At 40.1% G+C, this 12,930-nt stretch overlaps 1 protein-coding gene across 1 annotated transcript; it reads right to left on the reverse strand.

Moving 5' to 3' along the window:
• Positions 1-238: 238 nt before the first annotated feature.
• On the reverse strand, positions 239-11,648 carry ZNF518B (zinc finger protein 518B). Its single transcript, XM_034771179.1, has 2 exons — positions 11,553-11,648; positions 239-5,157 (listed from the first exon to the last, which is right to left on the reverse strand). Exon 2 carries the CDS (start codon positions 4,950-4,952, stop codon positions 1,770-1,772), a length of 3,183 nt encoding a protein of 1,060 aa, XP_034627070.1. The 5' UTR covers positions 4,953-5,157; positions 11,553-11,648; the 3' UTR covers positions 239-1,769.
• Positions 11,649-12,930: the final 1,282 nt, after the last annotated feature.

Raw genomic sequence — 12,930 nt, forward strand, 5'->3', positions numbered from 1 at the left:
TCTAACAAAAAAGATCTCACCAATTCCTCATGTTTTTGTAAATTAGACCTAAGTCTCAAGATGTGCTTTTTAGTTTCAAAGTATTTACATTTCAATAGAGATATAGTACATATCTTATCAAAACCATGTTTAATTTTCTAGAGTATAAAAAAAAACAAAAAAATATTCCCAGACTAATAGGTTGTTTGGGGGGGGGGGGGGGCGGAAGGGAGCGGGAAATGTTGTATTGGTTTTTTTTTGTTATTTTTTTTTTTTTAACAAAATGTGTTTTTCCACTGTTAACAATTAGGAACTACAAGCATTTATACAAAGTTCAAATGTATAATATATCTCCAGCATTAAATTAATTATTTTTTTACCTGTAGAAATGTGACTGCAAATATGTGCTCAATTCATCACTTGCTGTACATGAAATTTTAAAAAATAAAATGGTTTACAATTTGCGACAAGATAACCAAGAAAATTCTTAACTTCACTATCATCCATCCTCCATCCCCACTAAAAACTCACCTTCATTCAGCAAGGCACTTAGCACATGAATCATCCTATTGACTTAACTGAGTAGTCACACAACAATCAATGGGAGTATGCACATGCCTAATTAGGCATGTGCTTATTATTATTATTGGTAAGTAGCTTGCTGAATTCAGGCTTACATGTGTAGATTCTAACATGCAAATTCTTCAAATTTAGGATGTCTAAACAAAGATTCTACTGAAAATGTGGATAGGTACTGGCAATGTAGAGTTCTGCATCATACTTTCTCTTTTTTCAAAGCAGCAGTTTGTTTCTCCAGCTAGTTCGTCTTATCTATGCACTAGCTGCTAGGCTGGCTTGGGTCCTAGTTAAAGATTCTATCTTGAACGTGTACGTTTCTAATGGGATTACACATAGCACTGATCATTACGCCCTACAGCATGCGCTGGTGTGGTCAGGTCCTAACTCATTAAAGCACAATCCATCAGAATCACATCATGCCAGCTAGTAAAGAAGCCAGGCCTCATTTCAAGCACTCTAAGTTGAGCTCCTGCTTGCTTGCACAGTAAGTAGCCACCTGTGTCCTCTTCCCACTTCAGACCTGTGTGGCACAAGACACAACTTGGCCCCTGACTGTACAACACAGAATTAAGCTTTCATTGCCATTCCACATAATGGGTCTGATTCTGATCTCACCAATTCCTCATTTACACTGGTGTAGCTCCACTAAAGTCAGTTGAGTTACATCTGTTCCATAAAATTGGAGTTTGATCAGATTCAGCACCAGTTTCTTCCTCTGACATTTTTTTTTAAATTTGCTACTAAATTATGATGAACATTTTTTTATTCACAGAGGGGTCAAAGATGCTCTTCATTAGACTTATGCCTGATCTCTGAACCACTAAGCTGTAGTAGTAAAATCAGACTGAATTCAATTAATTTCACACAGGTCATATAGCTGGATATATTTTAAATCCCTATTGACCCTGCAACATAACATTACTGCAAATAGTGTCCTATTGAAGAGAATTACACCTTGAATGTTTCAGAGCAAATCATTTCCAGGTCTCCTTCAAAAAAGCAAGGGATAGCCGTAACACTTATTTCAGACATCGGAGTGCTATGTAGTGTTTAGTGCTCAAGACTGGCTTCTCATACAGTTTGTAATCCCTATTACCACTCTCCCACCTGCTAAATATAAAAATCCTCCAGTAAAATATTTACTTCTGTCTCCCTTTCCAAACAAATTAATGGCACTCGTGTTAAAATAAGTGCAGTAAACTGACAGTTTCTCACTTGTGGCTCTCTAGAGGAAGAGAAAGAACATCCCAGCCTTTGGTTGCTTCTATCAAATGTCTCTGTCCATGACTTATCCACTCTTCCTGGTCTACATATATCCTTCCACAAAACCAACACTTAAACATACACTGCAGTGTTTTAGCTGGTGACGTTTCCACAACCCGGTAGTTGTTTTTATGGGTCTTTTTTAGCTTCATTTTTAAAAAGTTCTGCTTTTTCATTTGGCTTGTTGTTTCCAAGTTCTGAAATGTAAGCCGTTTATTATACTGTTTCACACCAAGACAACTACTCGTTCTTTCTGATAAAACGACTTTCACAATATTGCCTTTATACTTGTTGACAATTTTCATTATATTAATTACCTCTGCTGAATCAACATCAGGATGATTTAACACAACTACAGGCTGGTTACGACGAGGACATTTTATCAACTGATGTTCTCTAAGAGGTACAAGCCTAAGACGTCTTGCTGTCAAAAGAGGCATCGCCTCAGAAATGCCATTGGTTTCTGAGTGAATTCTTGTTTTCTTCTTAGACAAATAATCCCTGGAATTTGCTGGTTTTACCTTATTTTTAGGTACAAGTTGATCCTTTGAAGTAAGTTTGCTCTGCTTATTTAGCTCATCACTTTTTTGATGCAGTAGTACACAATTTTGTTTGCTATTACTTTTTGTATTAGCCTCTCTTTTTGGTCTGTGCCTAAGTGACATATTTTGATTTCTGGACTGCTCATTAAGTTCAATCTCATTGGGCAAAGGTAAGTTACTGCTTAGTTTCTCAGAAATGCTGAAAGGAACTGGTCGTGGTAGAAACATTTCATTGCAACACAGCGTAGCAGATGTCATTTTGTTATCTCCTGCTTCTTTTGTGTTCTCACTCTTAGTGACATTCAGGACCCTCAGCACTGTCCCTTTTGGAATGAACACTGGAGTAGCAATGTGAGTGTTTTTAGTCATTCTACTTTTAGTTTTTGTTGTAGCTGACCGCGATTGTGGTTGTTGTTTATTACACAGTTCATTACCAATCCCACCATTCTGCGGTGTTTGAAGAGAAGATGCAAATTGTTCCAATTCAGTAACAGGGACATTTTTTTCAGAGTTTGCTAAAGTTTCCTGAGGCAAAGGCATCTTCTTATTAGAAGCACAACATCTAACAGGCATAGGTGAAGCAGCCAATGTAGATTTCACATTACACTCAGCAGCAGACATCAACTGAGCAATCTTTCTACACAGCATTGTTGTTGACTTTTTATTGCATGCAGTATTATCCCACTTGATTCCCTCTGGGATGTTTTCAGCCCCAGAGCTAAGGGAAAATACAGATGAAATGACAGGACCCTCAGGAGGGCTGTCCTTATTTTCTACATTCTGCAATTCTAAAGCTTCTAATAGATTATTTTGACAATCAGAGTGCTCTGTGTTTAATTTACTTAAGCCAACACTTGATTCCTCTAAAGATGCACTTTTATTTAAACAGAACTCTCCCCCTCCTGGAGAAGTTTTCAAAGATTCTTTAACCAAACAGGTATCAAATAAATGTGTTTCCAGAGAGCTAATGATGTGGCTCCTGCATTCTTTGTCATCACCATTTAAAGGCAATATGTCCTTTTCTCCAAGGGCAAGAGATGAAGAGGAACTGTTGCTCTTCTGAGCCGCCTGCAACAAAACAGTTTGGGATCTATCACCTTCAGAGAAAGCAGCATATGCACATGTGGACATGTCCAGAGTCTCTTTAGAACAGTATAAATCATTTTTTGCATATTTTTCCTTATTTGAGGATTTAGGGCAACTTATTCTTGATTTATCCTGCCTAGGTACATTTGAGTTACAGTCTGAAGTATGAGAATTGGAGGAATTAAGACATTCAGAGTTCTTGTGGTATTTATTATCTGAAGCAAAAACGTTACTAATACTAGATACATTTACAGTTGCTTCGGTGGTTAATTCATTTTGAGCAACAGAAGTTATTCTTTTTCCTTTCTTTGTTTGTTCTGCACCTTGATTTCTCAGTTCTTCTTCTTCTTCGCAGTTTATAGGTTTATTACTGGTTTCTTTCAGAGGAATAAGTTTAAGAACCAACTGTTGTGTGCCATTCACTATTTTTATGTCTAATAACTGAGCTAAGCAGTTAGAAGGAACTACAAGTTCTGAAGGTGCAATCACTGTTAATGGCATTCCAGGCTGTATGGGCTCTTTTTTTGGAGAATAAACTTCAACTTCCACATTTTGGTTCTCATATATGTTTACTTCAGCTGATTCCAATACAGTTTTATCTCGGACTGATGCTGTACCTAGGCTACATTCTATATCGCCAGACAAACAAACTGTTTTGCTCATTTCATCTTGGATTTTGCTGCAAATTGTACTTGATGATAAATCTGAAGGTTCATTCTGAAGAGGAACTTTTTGATCACACTTCTGCTTTTCAGAAAACAAAGTGCTTCTCTTTGGTAAGCAAGATCTCTTTTGCTCTTGTTTTGTAGCCATATTCATTGGCCCCTTCTCAGTAACTGTTTCATGTACTCTTCTGGTATGCTTAACTATATAATCATGTCTAACAGCACCATATTCACAGTATTCACACTGATATGGAAAAGTTCCAGTGTGTTTCACCAAATGCCGTTGGAATTCTCCTTTGGTGTAGGATACATAGTTACAGTGGGAGCAAACAAACTTAATCTCCTCATGTTGAACTACATGCTTTTTATACTGCAAAGGATCCTTTGTTGAAAATCGACATTTATCGCAGTAATATTTGTCTGGTTGAAAGTTTTTTACTTTAAATGTTTTTTGAGGTTTACTTAGGGATGGTTTTTCTTGATTTTCTAAATCTATGGCAGTGGCACTGTCAGCTACAAAATGGAAAGTTGGTGGCGTATTCAGACTACAGCTGCTGCAAATGAAGTTTTTGTCTTCAGTCTGCCTGGGTTTGTTATGCTTTTGTAATTCATGCACTGGAAGTTTTTGCACACTTCTGCACTTTATACAAAGGACCAATGACAACTTATCCTCAGCTTCAGCCACTTGATAGACACAATTCTGGCCTTCAGTCCCTTTTGGTTGATTTGCTTCATCCTCATTGGCTTGCTTTGGAGATGTAGTCAAAGAATTATTTATGTCATTAACTTGGCTTGTATACAGTTTTGGTAAAATTTCCCTCATTTTCTTTAGCTGCATTTCAAAACAAGTGGCTCTTTGCTGGTTTAGTCAAATACAACAGCAATGGACACAAACAATTTTCATAGTGACAGTCTCTCAAATGTGTTGCTTAGCTATCATTCGGAGAGTATGCATTTTATCTTTATGAGTAAGTGTTGCTTCAAGCTCTGAAACCATAAAATTCTATTTTCAGTTCTCTACAGGATTCTCTCAACTTGCAGCACTAAAAAAATAAAAGCAAAAGACTGGGTCAGTTATTGAAAAAAAACACTGAAAAATTGTTACTTGGTAAGTAAATATTTGCAGTATAATAAAAATAGCTGACTGCTGAAATACAGTTTGCAAATCTGTTTCTCTGCTTTATTAGGCATATTGTACGTACAACCATTAAAGTGTATTCAATGTATTCTTTCACAGGTGCTTACATCCTGCAGCTGTAATCTGCATTATATAAAATTCACACAATACAGTGTTCTATGGTATTTTCTCCTCACTATGTATTTTTAAGAATTCTTTAAAACTAATGAAATTTGACATAAGGTTACTGAAGCAGACAGAAACCTCTCTATCATTTGAGAACAAAAGCCAAATCATCATATGGACACTAGAATACACTTCCACGTCTTGTTTATGCTGAGGACTAAGAAGAGGTAGATCTAAAATTTTCTGCCCTTATAAAGACTATTGAGATAGATTTGAATGAGTATTTTTTATCCATCAAGATCACATTCCTAATTACCATGAGTTAGCTTAAAAATCCCCTTGGCTTAGACAATTTGGAAATACTTGAAATATGCAATCTCACTAAAGCAAGGTGCTCTTCTTAGTCGGTGCCAATGTTTCTGATCAAAATAAATTTGGATAATCATAAAAAAGCATGTAGCTTAGTTTGCCAATCCGAACACTAATAAGGACAAACCAATTTATTTGATGTACAAATGTTTTTTTTATTATTTGTACTGCAGTGCTGCACAAAGATCCAAGTCAGAACCAAATTCTCATTGTGCTAGTTACTGCACAGGTAGAGCCCTGCACGGATACAAAGGCATATCCACGGATATAAATCAATATCCATGAAACTGCAGGGCTCTCACAGGAACCACAGCAGCAAAAGAGGAGAACATGGGGCTGCCACTCCCAGGAGCCAGCGCCCTGCTCTGGCAGCTCCTCCAGAGCAGCTGTACCACCCCCAGCCCTGCTCCCGTCCCTTCCACTCAGCTGTCTGCACCTCCTGTCTGGGGACACGTGTGCCACTTGAACACAAGAGTGCGAGCAGGGACAGCTGCCGGTGAGCCTGGTGCCCACATCAGTGGGTGGGGCTGGGGGCAGTACAGCCGTGCTGGAGTACCTGCCAGCACAGAGCACTGACTCCTGGGAACAGCGGCCCCATGTTCTGCTCCTTTCACCACTACGGTTCCCAGGAGAGCCCTGTGGTTCTGTGGATAGTGATTTATATCCATGGCTGTCCACATCCGCGGGTACAAATTTGTATCCACGCTGGGCTCTGTGCATAGGCACACAATCCCTGCCCTAAAAAGATTAAATCTAATTTGAATACACAAGATGCAACAACACACACACACACAAACAAACAGTGGACACAAGATGGAGGACAATGGCAAACCATGCACTATTAGCCTATACAAAATGTATTTCACAACCTGATAGTTCCAAAATTCTTTGAACAACAACAAAGAGCAATGGAGGTTTTTTCCTGTGGTTTTTAAACGTCATGTAAATAGAATCTGATCCTCAGCTGTTGCCTAGATTGTGAGAACGTTGATATGTTAAAAAATAAAAAAAGTTTGTTCTTTAAAGCATGCACAAAACTAAATAAAGATTAATGATATAGACTCTCCTTCTGTGTAGCGCCTACCCAAGCATCAACATGTAAAATGAATTCGCATCTTCCCTGTACAAGCATTTCTATATATGTAGATGCCATTGCATAATGCGTATCTAGGCACTGAGACATTTCTAGATGACGTTGCATAGCAACATATCCATCAGGAGTCACCCTCTCCCCTCCCTTTGCTTTCTTATAGGTAGCGACAGTTTGGGCGATTGCCCCAAATGCATGATGTTGGGATTAGTTAGTAATATCATACGAAGGCAATGCCCACGTGAAAGAGGACACTTTTACACTATGATGTAAGTCTTCATGTCAGCCTGAACTTCGGTGGGAATGAGTTCCAGAGATCTTCCCTGTGAATGCACTGCTGTGAGCTCATTTGATCTTGAATCTGTATTCCATCAATTAATGTTCTTAGGAAAGGGATTGGGATTAATTCTCAGAGAGATCTTGGTTTTAAGTGCATCCAGGGCTTTGAAGTACCACCTCAATTTTTATGAAAAATCAAATGGCAGCCAATGTAATTGATAGTACTGTGTTATGTACTTTTATTGGTTCACTCCACTTAGCAGATTAGGTGGTATGTGCTGAATAAAATTGTAGTTTGCCGATAGCCTTTTGGATGAAGCCAAATTGTAGTAATGCAGTTTTATGTGGCAATAACTGTAGCTAAATCCACATCTGGAAGCAGTGACAGACTCCTGTGCAGCCAAAGGTTGGCTGCTGTTGAGCCATCTGGACGTCTATGAGTAGGTTTTATGACTCCAATGCTTTGACCATATTGACAATTGGAGGGTATATGCCCTTATTAGAGAACTAGATGAAAATTCCTATTTGTCCCACCCAGGTTTGTCTCTCTTCATACTGGTATCACCTCCGTCTCATCGAGGTTGAAGATGAGCAAGCCACTTTCCATCCAAGTCTTTATTTCCTTTGGACGTAAATATGGCAGGCCTACTGATGTGTTTCAGGTGACGAAGATGATACAGAGCTTTACTTGATGTTTATAATGCTGTTAAATTTAAAACACATTTTCTTCAAAATTTAAGTGTTGCATCTACACAATTGTTCTGATGTTGTCTGCAGCATTGAAATCTTAATGAAACTGTATGTCAAAAGCAAGGATAAAATTAACATAAAAGTGTTCTCATTGACAATCCTAAGCATTTTTTAAAAAACTATGTGGAATCATCCACAGACAATATAATTGCACCCAACCAAATAGGGAAACAAAACCTTCTGGCTTCAGCTGCCAATTACTTGATCACACACACACACACAAAAAAAGAATTAAAAGCTCAAGTGTTTTCTTACGCTATTAAAAAAACCAGCAAGGCAAATTCCACAAAATATGGAAAAATGAACAAAAGTATATCAAAGAGGCAGGCCTTAGCAGAACACAAGAGATTTTGAAGTTTGCTTGAAACAAAACTATTTTAAGAAAGTTTTGATTTAATAGACATGCAACTGGGCTATCCAGTTTAAAAGCAGAAAGTTTTATACACTAGAAACTAAACTGGGATATTTTCGAAAGTTGACTGTCCCTATTGAGTTCTTTGAACTGAATAGGCCTTACATTTAGAAGAAATCCTATATTTAAGCATATGGCAAATCCCATGTTCAGATTAGATTTGTATTAGGATCAAGAGAATGAATATAAACAGAAACATTCAGATAGCGTTCTGTGAGAAAAAAAGATTAAACAGCAATCTGATGTCTTAATGACATGCCCTATTTGCTTTGCCAAGTCCCACCACTGGTTGTTCTTGAGTGCTGAATGTCCAATCTGGAAGGTTTTGGTGTGAAGGGTTCCATTTTGTCATTGTGTGGGATAGAATGAATGAAAACAAGAGAAATATAGATGTTTTACTAAGATGTGAGAATATTCCAGAACACAGTTACCGTGAATTGTGCAAATCCACACAGTCTCAGGAGGCAACATACTGCCCATTTACCACCAGCGTGACAAAGTTTATAGAAAAACTGGACACTTTGTAGCTTACCTTTATACTCTTCAAAGTATTCAGAGAGATACAATGCAGACAGTTAACTAAAGGAAACAGTTTCTTCAAAGTGCAGCACAACCCAAACGAGCACAGAAAAGTACAGATGACTATACAATCCAAAGGTAACATTTTGAACCTCTGCTCGTGTCCAGCAGCAGCCAATATAACAAACAATATATTTAAATATATAAAGAATGGAAGAGAAAAGAATACTGAAAATGTTATAACGTTGTAATATAAATCTCCTGGAATACTGTTTTCAGTTCTAACAGTTATCTTCGAAAGATGTAGAAAAGTATTAATAAATTTTAAAAAGAAACAATATTGTACTAAAAAGCAAGTGAGTCACCAAATTATGCCAATGGAACTTTCTTTGGCAGAAATAATGGTGTAGAAGATATTTTGTTTCCAAATGAACTTCTAGCCATGTAGCACAACACTTAATGTATTATGTGGAGTTCAAAGTTCTTCTCTCTTTAAAAATAAATAGAAATATCAATACCAGATTTTTTTTAAAAAGCAAAAACCATGCACCAGTTTTTAAAGCTTGCCTTTATTATAAAATATACAATTATTTTATATTATTTCACATCTTGCCCTCATGTAAAAAAAAATCTCCATTTGAATTATATGCAGAACAATTTATTGGTACCTCCTACAAAGTGAATTATACAAAATATTAAGTTAAAAAGAAACTGTGGATATTTTTAAAGCATAGCTTAAATGTATTTTGTCCCAGGAAAACAAGAAGAATGTATTGTAAATGCACTGCACAGTATTCTAAGGCCTTGGCTACACTTACCAGCTAGTTCGACGGCTGGAAATCGAAGTTCTGGGTTCGACTTATCGCGTCTAGTCTGGACGCGATAAGTCGAACCCGGAAGTGCTTGCCGTCGACTGCGGTACTCCAGCTCGGCGAGAGGAGTACCGCGGAGTCGACGGGGGAGCCTGCCTGCCGCGTGTGGACCAAGGTAAGTTCGAACTAAGGTACTTCGACTTCAGCTACGTTATTCACGTAGCTGAAGTTGCGTACCTTAGTTCGAATTGGGGGGGGTAGTGTAGACCAAGCCTAGGACCGCACTCCTGTACTGAGAACTACAGAGGTCTACCCACATCATTCAGTGAAGGACCAGGGCCCTCAATTTACTTATATACAAAATGCTGCTCTCAACCTCAAGCAGAAAACTACAGAGTAGTCCTGTTGCAGTAACCTGACACACACACCCTGAGATGCTAAATATTTACTGCATCTATAGTTACCTTTGTAAAATGTACTCAAGAGATAGTCACTTGTTTATGATTAGATGTATAATTGCCAGCCTTTAAAATTAAATATCAGTGTTTTCTGTTGCACACATTTATGCTCATTTAAAAAAATCCTTCAATATTCTAAACTTGGTTAGCCAGGGTTTAGTATTATATTATTCTATACTTACAGGGCAAATAAGAATACACTAATGAGGCACAGCATTGAAGAAAACATAGAACCAAATGGTGAAGCGTATCCTATTTAAAAAGTATGTATCTCTTAGACCCGGATCCTGGAAACATTTTACTACCATGAGTAGTCCCACTGATAGTCTTCTTAGTAACAGCATGGAAATTTGCTATTGAAAATATACTGCAAGACATTTAGCCAAATCTGAGATAATGCAGGATTATTCCCTACGGCATATTAATTATAAATCACTATTTGTGTTTAAATCCTTTGAGGAAATATATTCATTCTACTACTGTCTTATGGGAGTTTCTTTTGAAACAAATTACAGATAGAAAAGATTTCATTTAGATCATCTATTCCAGCTCTTCCCCTACAGTATTTCATTGTTAATTTGTATATTTAGTAATTAATACTAAACTTTCCTCAGTAGCAGAACCACTAACCAAAGTTCCTATTCAGCAGCAAGACAAAAGACCCTGCGAGTGCAGCAGCCAGTTGTAATCTTGGGGCAACAGAGTAAGTGTCGATGGAAGTCTGAAGGGCTCTACAAAAGCCTAACCCCATGACCACACACAAAATTGTTGACCAGCCAGAAGTTGCACCAATGTGGACTGTGCGCCCAAGGAAATGCATCCAAGTAACAATGTTACTGGGAACCGACTAAAGCAGACAGCCTGCTCCCTCTCTGCACTTTGCAAGGCTCAAAGCAGGGTCCCTGATCCCTTCCTTGGGGAAAGGAGACATTTCTCACAGTCTGTAACTACAAAATGAAAGGGGGGTCGGAGAGGGGAGATTTTTTCCCCACTAATCCCGGCAATGCTCCGACCAGCCCAGGGAGGGCAGCACAGTCAGCCCAGAGTGCGGCAGCAGCAGGTCCTACCGCTCCCCCAGCCGAAGAGTGCAGCCCCCGCCTGTACCGCAGCTAGGGGGACCCCATTCCACCGCCCCGTGAGGAGGGGGAAGAGGCCCACGGAACTAGGGGAGCTGGAACAACAGGATAAGGGGCTGCAGCGCCAGGTCCCGCTACTGGAGACTCCTCCCACGGCGGGATGGGGAGGGCGCAGTCTCCCCCCATGGCGGGATGGGGAGGGTGTCCCCTTGGGGCCTAGTCGAGGGGCTGCCTCCCCCCGGGGAGAGAAGGGGGGTTAGGACAGCCCCCGGTTCGGGTTACAAAGAGGGGAGCGGGGGACCCCGAACACCCACAGCTCCGCCAGCAACTCATACGACCCCCTCCTCCCTGCCGCGAGAGGCCAGCAGCGACCCCCATCCCCGCCTACGCCCTGCGGGGGAGCGGCAGCGCCCCGCTGCCAGGTACTTACCCTCCGTGGGTGAGCCTGCGCCCCCCACGCGCGCTCGCAGCGCCCCGCCCGCCGACTCGGCTCCACGCCCTGCGCGAGTGCAGCAGCCAGCGAGCGTACGGCGGAACTGACCTCAGCTCCCCGCCAGCCGCCGCGCCGCCCCATTGGCCAGCGCCGCCGCCCCGCCCGCGGGAGAGTAGAGCTCTACAGAGCCGCCGGGAGCGGGGTGGGCAGCGGCGGCGGAGGGCCTTATTGGAAAGCGGGCGGGCGCATGGTTGCCAGTGCCACGTGGAGCTGCCCAGGGCCCGATCTGATGCACCTTATGAGCCTCCTCCCCTACGGGCGGCGCAAGGGCCAGCTCCATGGGGCCGCTGGGCATCGCGGAGCTCTGCTAGGGCGCGGGGCCGCCAGGCGAGGCTCATCCCCGGCGGTGGGGCTTGGCAATAGTGTGTTCCAGAGAGTCTACAGTGTTTCCTTCGCATGGGCTGGTAACATGGTGGCTTTCGAGGTCGCGGCGCCTATTTGATACAGGGAGGGGCATACTAGGGATGAAAACAATCTGTTGCAAAAGGCGGTTCACTGTAGCTTCCCTGGGGAGTAAAGAGAATTCTTTAAACAAAGGAACATTGTGGCAGAATACTGGGTTCAGGTAAAGTCGGTCAGGGAAATTGTGCGAATTCATAAAATATAGCAAATGTAAAATCCGTGAGATGTTAATTTCTTCTACAAACTCACAAACGGAAGTTTAGTTTGGTATTGCCCCCTTTTAGTGTTTCTTTTTCCTGTGATTCTTTGAGAGATACATTTGTTTATAAATATACATTTGCAAAGCAGTGGGCACTTCACTGTCATTTTAAAAAAATTAGGTACGTTACTGTCCTTTACTTCTAAAATAAACAATTAACATTTAAAAATAATTCATCTTATGAGGGGAAGATGTAGTAAGCATGACAAACTATCTAGAGATGTTCTACTGTATGAAAGCACAATGGCATGCAACATGAATACATTCAAAAATGTACAGCTGAATCAGCAGTTAAGTGGATTAAAGCAAATCTATATATATCACAAAAATACTTGCAAAAGGAACAGCATAAATGGAAATATGAATATGCAGGAGAAATATCTGCATAAACTTTATTCTCTCATGTTTGTATGTAGTCTTACATTTTCATTTGTTAAAATTTTAACTATATAATAATTTTGCCTCAGATAATGAGCATTCCCAGAAATAGATTCTTGCCAAAATCGAAGACTGTCACATCAGAAAAAGCTGTTAGTAATAGCATGAGGAAAGGTTATTTTATTCCAAGGTGATCATATTACAGTAGTATGTTATTGCAATTGCTTTTTGAAATACCTCATTATGCTCCCATTGAAGTCACTGCCATTGACTCAT

Source organism: Trachemys scripta, chromosome 5 (genome assembly GCF_013100865.1).
Source record: "Trachemys scripta elegans isolate TJP31775 chromosome 5, CAS_Tse_1.0, whole genome shotgun sequence".
In the NCBI taxonomy this organism is placed as follows: Eukaryota; Metazoa; Chordata; order Testudines; family Emydidae; genus Trachemys; species Trachemys scripta.